Source organism: Leptonychotes weddellii, chromosome 1 (genome assembly GCF_054177405.1).
Source record: "Leptonychotes weddellii isolate Sample4059 chromosome 1, ASM5417740v2, whole genome shotgun sequence".
NCBI classification, from domain to species: domain Eukaryota; kingdom Metazoa; phylum Chordata; class Mammalia; order Carnivora; family Phocidae; genus Leptonychotes; species Leptonychotes weddellii.
Window position 1 is genome coordinate 109,266,244 of NC_138369.1, and position 7,042 is coordinate 109,273,285.

Sequence of the window (7,042 nt, forward strand, 5' to 3'; positions counted from 1 at the left end):
TCTGTCTATGCAGCAACAATGATCTGTGATGCAAGTATCGGAATATATAATTTTTTCTTTGTAAATAGGCAAAGAAAAGCTGATATGAATGGTCCTTCTCAGCAGAATAATATTGAATAATGAGTTTTTTAAGGTTTTTTTTTCTTATTATCAAGGAACATATACTTATTGTATAATATTAAGGAAAAGATAATAAAATCACCCATAGGTACTTCCACTAAAGATAACCACTCTTAATTTATTTTGTATTTCCTTCCAGTCTTTTTTTTTTTTTTAAAGATTTTATTTATTTATTTGACAGAGAGAGACAGCGAGAGAGGGAACACAAGCAGGGAGAGTGGGAGAGGAAGAAGCAGGCTTCCCGCTGAGCAGGGAGCCCGATGTGGGGCTCAATCCCAGGACCCTGGGATCATGACCTGAGCTGAAGGCAGCCACGTAACTGACTGAGCCACCCAGGCGCCCCTCCTTCCAGTCTTTTATATGCATATATTTTATAACCTGGTTATAATTGTGCTGTATATAGTTTTATTTCTTGCTTTTTTCTTTTAACATTATAAAATTTTTATGTTACTAGGTTAAGCATTGGATAGACTGTCATAAATCATTTAGCCTATTACCTATTGGAAAATTTTGGTTGAGTTCATTTTATTTTTCTCTTTAAAATAACCCTGTGATGAATACCTTTGAGTTTTTTTATCTTCTAACACGTATTTTATAATCCTTTAGTAGAGTTTCTTAAAAGTGGAATTATTGGGGCAAAGGTTATAAATATTTTTAGAGCTCATGATACATAATGACTAATTGATTTCTAGACAGGTTAATTTATCCAATGCTCTGTCCCATCAGAAGCATATAGAAGTGCCTGAGAAGACAGATTTTTAAAAACAAATATATTAGTATGTAGATACCAAGGTACAGGTGGTTCTCTTCCGAGGAGTCACCTTGGAAAGTTATACCTATTTAAATGTAGTTGCCTGCGTACATACCGTTACTTCAGAGATGCCCATGATTTAGACATAGAATAGCATCACCAATTTGGGTCCTCAGTAATTTTTGGCTGTTTTCAAAATTGCATGATCTGTTCTCAAAGAATAAAGACTTGCTACCCTCAAAGATATACAAAATATGAATTACCAGCAAATAGCCCTTGCTACTTGCTTTTCCTTCTTCAAGGACCCTGCCCCTGCTGAATGCTGCTATGACCATTAAAGCAATGCCATAGGAGGGCTGGAAGTGAGGAGAAGAGGGACAATGTGGTGTGTGCTGTCATGGCCTCTTCCCCTAGCCGCGTCTAAGAAACTGTGCTTACGGGCGCCTGGGTGGCTCAGTTGGTTGAGCGACTGCCTTCGGCTCAGGTCATGATCCTGGAGTCCCGGGATCGAGTCCCACATCGGGCTCCCTGCTCAGCAGGGAGTCTGCTTCTCCCTCTGATCCTCCCCCCTCTCATGCTCTCTCTGTCTCATTCTTTCTCTCAAATAAATAAATAAAATCTTTAAAAAAAAAAAAGAAACTGTGCTTACTTGGCTCCATTTGACGCAGAGAACAAATTTAGACCTGAAAGTGGGGAATTAGCATAGTGTATTCATGACAAAGTGATTTTATTAAAAGAAATAATTTGATTTTGCTATGGAATGTGTTTTAATGGATTTTACTTGATGAGAGAGCAAAATTGAGAGAGAGAGAGAGAGATACAAGGGGCAGAGAGAAAGCAAATGAGGCAAAATTTTAATAACTGGGGAAATCTATGTGAAGAGTATATCAGTGATTTTTACTATTCTTGCCATTTCCTTTAGGTTTGAAAAATTTGAAACTGAAAAGATGAGAAAAACAAGTATCTGTAGGGGAGGAAAAATAACTTTCTTCTTCCCTTCTATGTTCTTGGCCAAGACACCCCTATATAAAAAGACAGATTAATGGGAGAAAAACAAATTTAATTATGTATGTATGCATGAATAGGAGCCCCTCAAATGAGACTCAAAGAAGTTACGAGAGCAGGCAGCTTTTATACTTTTTAGACAAAGAAATAAAAAGTTTGTGTAGAATTGACAAGGCAGAGGGTTTTGGGCTTGGAGTGGCAAATGGTAAAGAATGAACAAGGTTTATAAAGTCTTCTTGGCCCTAAATTCCCTATCTCTGATGATAAGGTTGTCTTCTATCCTCCTGGTACAGGGAGTGTATCTTTCACATGGGAGATTTATTTGCTGCTTCCAGGGGGACAGAGGAAGTTCAAAATGTCCTTCTTAAACTGTTTCTTAACTATCTTTATTCAAAATAATCAATATGCCAATGTAGCATATTTTAGGGTGACATATTCTGAACCCCTACACATACAGACAACACCAAAATGCCCTGAAGAATGATCCAGGAATGACTGAAAATGATCAAGGGCTTGGCATCAAGGCAGATGTGGATCAGAACATACATGATTTTCATGTATCATGGGTAGTCTCCTTTGGAATTCTTCCTTTGGGTGTGGGACTTGTATACTTGAACTATTTCTTATAAAAGAATACCCAGTGGCAACCTTCCAAATGTATTTTATGGGCAGAATTTATCATCCTAATATAGACAAGTTGGGAAAAATCTGTTTAGACATTTTGAAAGACAAGTTGCCCCCAGCACCAGAGATCAGCAGAGCTCCGCTCATCATCCAGATGCTTTGGCAAATGATGGAGGGACACAGGAAGTAGTAGAAGACAAAGGAAGCTGAGATTATTGAAGCATTTAGGGCGTGAACTAGCTATTCAATTAATAATATTTCAATTGGTCTGATCATCAAGTATATATCGCTTCTCCTTTTTGGCTAACGTCTTTTTTTGTTATTTCACTTCATGTCTTTGGAATATTACAGAATAAAATCCAGTATCTCTTCAAGAAAATGGCAGAGAGAGAGAACTTATCCTATTATCACTGAACTTTTAATTTTTGGTTCTTCTGGTCCATAAACCTCTGCAAAAATGATCATATTAGGAAATCTTAATTTGAACCAAAACTTAAGGTGGCTACCTCATTAGTCCTTGTGTCAGGTTAACTTTGAGCTGACAAGAAAATACTTTCCAATATGGTAAAGGAGCAATTCTTGGACTTTAATGTGCATATAAATCACTCAGGGATTTTTTTTTTTTTTTGAGAGAGTGAGAATGTGTGTGGGGGGGTGGGGGAGGGGTAGGGGAGAGGGAGAGAGAGAATCTTAGGCAGGCTCCACGCTCAGCACAGAGCCCAGTGGTGGCTCAATCTCACGACCCTGAGGTAATGACCTGAGCCAAAATCAAGAGTCAGATACTTAACCAACTGAGCCACTCAGGCACCCCTACCCAGAGATCTTCTTAAAAACACAGATTTGGATCCAGTTGATCTGGGGAGGAGCTTAAAATTCTGCATTTCTCACAAATTCCCAGGTGATGCTGATACTGCTGGTCCATGGATCACATTTCAAATAGCAAGTAGAGGACAAAACAAATCTTTGCACTCAAAGGAAGGTATTACCTTCTTTGGCTCTTGGTTTCCTCAGTTGTAAAATGGAGAAAATGCATATATCAAATTCTTGTGAAGTTGAAATGAAATAAGCATTCTGAAAGTACTTCGTAAACTTTGCTTTCTCTATTATTAAATTTTTTTTTTTTTTTTTTTTACTAATACCATATTGCTTTACAAATCCTTCCTCTGCAGAGAACTTAAAAACAAAGATGGGTTGGAGCACCTGGGTGGCTCAGTCAGTGAAGCATCTGACCCTTGGTTTTAGCTCTGATCATGATCTCAAGGTTGTGAGCTCAAGCCCCATTTTGGCTCTGCACTGGGCATGGAACTTGCTTAAAATTCTCTCTCTCTCACTCTCCCTCTGCCCCTCCCCCCTCTCAAAAATAAAAAGAAAAAAAGGGAAAGGAAGGGATGCCAGGTGCAGTAAATTTATGCTGCATTGTTGCTATTCAAGGCTCTTGACACTAATGTGGAAAAGTGGAGACCACGAGCAAAATTCATTCCTATGGACAATGCTGTTGAACTATTAAGAATTCTAAAGATTTGATACTTTGATACCTTATTGCAAAGCTATGAAAATTGATTCTCTTTTTCTGAAAAGAAGTTAAGTTTTGGATTTCCATTATACATCATCCTTCCTAAGACTGACTAGAACCTCTCTTCTTTCCCTAACCAAGCACCAGCCAAAATAACAATGGACATTTCATATTGGATTTGGGGAAAGTGATCAAACAGTGAAGCCATAATCTAGTAATTGCAATTATATTATTTTCAAATATAATCTTCAGGCACTGTGGAATGAGAGAACTCTAATTTTAAAAAACCAAAGATAATGCAATTGATCAGCTATTGAATATCAATAGGACTTCCAGAAAACAGCTGAGTAAACAAACAGGCAGTGCTAAGATTTTATTTCAATTAAGAACAAACAGTTACAGAACATAGAAATCCTTTTGGAAAATAAAATTTTAACACTAAAGTTAAAATTCAAAGCTAACAAGCTTCACTTCCTAGAGATATTATGAGTTTTTTTTTTTTTTTAAATAATGGGCAATTCTCACAATGGTGAGAAGTGATAACAGCAGAGGTGGTCAGATGGAGTCTGAGCCATTTACCTTAGACTCCCACATTTGGCTAGACTCAAGTTCCCATAGAAAGAAATTATTTTCCAGTACTTACAAGAATAGAACTGAGATGCCATGCCAGTGTGAGTTTAAAAACAAGTTTTTTTTTTTTTTTTAAAGATTTTATTTATTTGTGAGAGAGAGAATGAGAAACAGAGAGTGTGAGAGGGAGGAGGGTCAGAGGGAGAAGCAGACTCCCTGCTGAGCAGGGAGCCCGATGCGGGACTCGATCCCGGGACTCCAGGATCATGACCTGAGCCGAAGGCAGTCGCTTAACCAACTGAGCCACCCAGGAGCCCCAAAACAAGGAGTTTCTTAAACTCCACTGTCTTTAACTGCCTACAATTATATTAGCAACTAGCTTGAGGGAAGGTGGTAGCAGTGATGGATTCCCTGTGTGGGGTAGAAGAGAGGAGGCTATTTGATAAAGGTAAGATGATCCCCGGGAAAACCAAAGTCCTATTTTACTTCAAAATTTAAAAACATTTATACCCTGCATAATTATGACTACACAAATCTAACATACATTTAAGATTAAATTGTTAACTGATGTCTTTACAATCTCATTGTATAATGAAAAATTCAGCACTATGTATTTTATTCTTTTTTCCTTTTCATGTTATTATCAATGTTCTCGGAGATCCTAGTCATTTTTTCCATTATTTAAAAAAAATCTGATTTCCTGTTTATTTTACTCTGTGTCGAGTTATTCCTTCTTACCCTATCTTCACACCCCCTTGTTGGTGTCAGCGGAGGTCTGGAGCGATGGCTATTGACTCACTACCTTGTCATGTATGTGTGTTTGTGCTAAGTCACACATTTAAAGGGGAGGGAATAGGAAGGATCCGGAGGAGAGAATAGAGATTTTAATGAGACAACTCAACTGATAATATCGGCCCTACCACATATGACTTATCTCCATAAGGATTGAGAAAATATGAGTTTTATAATTTTTATTATTTTTTAAGATTTTTATGTATTTGAGAAATTTGCATGTATATTGTCTGTCCATATCTATACACGGCATGTGAGTAATTCTTAACGATGCACATGAATATGCATGAATATTATAAGCATACTTGGGTAGACCTGGTAAATGTTAGTAGATTTTGAAAGAACAAAGCAGGTGAAAGAGGCAGCAATGGTAATTTTATAAGCTGTTTAACTCAGTAAGTCAAATTTGAACAGGAGTCAAGTCAAACTTGTTGAGAACATTTATTGCTGACAGTGGAGATGAATGAAGTATAGAATCCCTTTGTAAAGATGAGCCAAGGCGAGTGGGCCCTCACTCCTTTGGCTAGGCCTTTGTTCCTGGACTGTCACAGTCAGGCTGGTGGGAGGCCACTGCCCCTTCCTCTGGGACCTCTTGATGGTAGTGCCTGCTCCCCAGTGACTAGCTTTGCTGCACAGTTTGAAGCCGCTTCAGTTTTGTTTTTTGCCTTCGAGCAGTTCTCAGTTTTTTAGTTTTTAAGAAACTGTCCTCTAATTGGTATAGGAAGTCTTCAATTCGCCCAACCTAGAAGAAATAAACAGATATAACAAGATTTGTGGTTGTTTTTTCCAGGTTTAGTGTAGTTAGGAAAATGGTGAGGTAGTTAAAATGAAAAGGCACATACAGGTCCACGTTGGAACAGAATTGGCAGAGATGGAAATGATTGAACGTAAAAGCTTCCTTCAGTCTCCATGTCGGGTTCCCTTATTTTAGGAACATGAAGCAGACATGCAGGAGTTTGCTTTACCACTCAGTCCTATGTCCTGGGTATGGAAGTGGGGACCATAATCACCCACTGTCTTTAATGGTCAGTAAAACCAGGGATTTCAAAAGGAAACGGTGAAAAAAAAAATTCCATTATCAAAAGGAAGAATGGAAACAAACAACCACCCCCCCTGCCAAAAGTAAGAGTTTCTAGCATTTGTATGCCCCTGGCCAACTTGGGAGAAAAATGAATATTACACATTGTCTTAGCAAGAACCATTTCTCCTTTAAATCAAAACATAATTTTGGGGAAATACATTTTCTTAAAAAATGCCACACCCCAGGGAATAAGATAAAGTAATGATATACAAAACAATAATTCTTAAAAATAAACTATTAGTCTTTCTCCAAAGAAAACTTATAATTATTCAGTGACTGTTGGTTGAATATGTTGTACTATTTGTCACTATTTTATTCTACTAAAGAACTGTAGAATAAAACAGTTTACATATATGCTGAGTTGGGCTCCCATGAAAGTCTGTAGATATAATAATTCATACTTAGCCCTGACTCCCAGCACTGCATATTGTATTAGCCTAAAGTCACTCACTGAGAGCCCATTGTCATAAAGTTAGCTCAAAGCTAGAGCACTTATTATTCAAGGTACACGAACATATCATCTACTTAAGATAAAAGCACTTAAACTCTAATTTTCCAATTTTGAGTTCTACTTTTATTTTTTTTT

At 37.5% G+C, this 7,042-nt stretch overlaps 1 protein-coding gene across 1 annotated transcript in view; it reads right to left on the minus strand.

Moving 5' to 3' along the window:
* Nucleotides 1-5,922: 5,922 nt before the first annotated feature.
* Nucleotides 5,923-7,042, minus strand: part of SPATA16 (spermatogenesis associated 16) — a 224,633-nt gene continuing 223,513 nt past the window's right edge. Inside the window, 1 exon segment of the mRNA XM_081804100.1 lies at nt 5,923-6,117. Coding sequence (XP_081660226.1) covers nt 5,995-6,117 — 123 coding nt within the window. The 3' untranslated portion in view covers nt 5,923-5,994.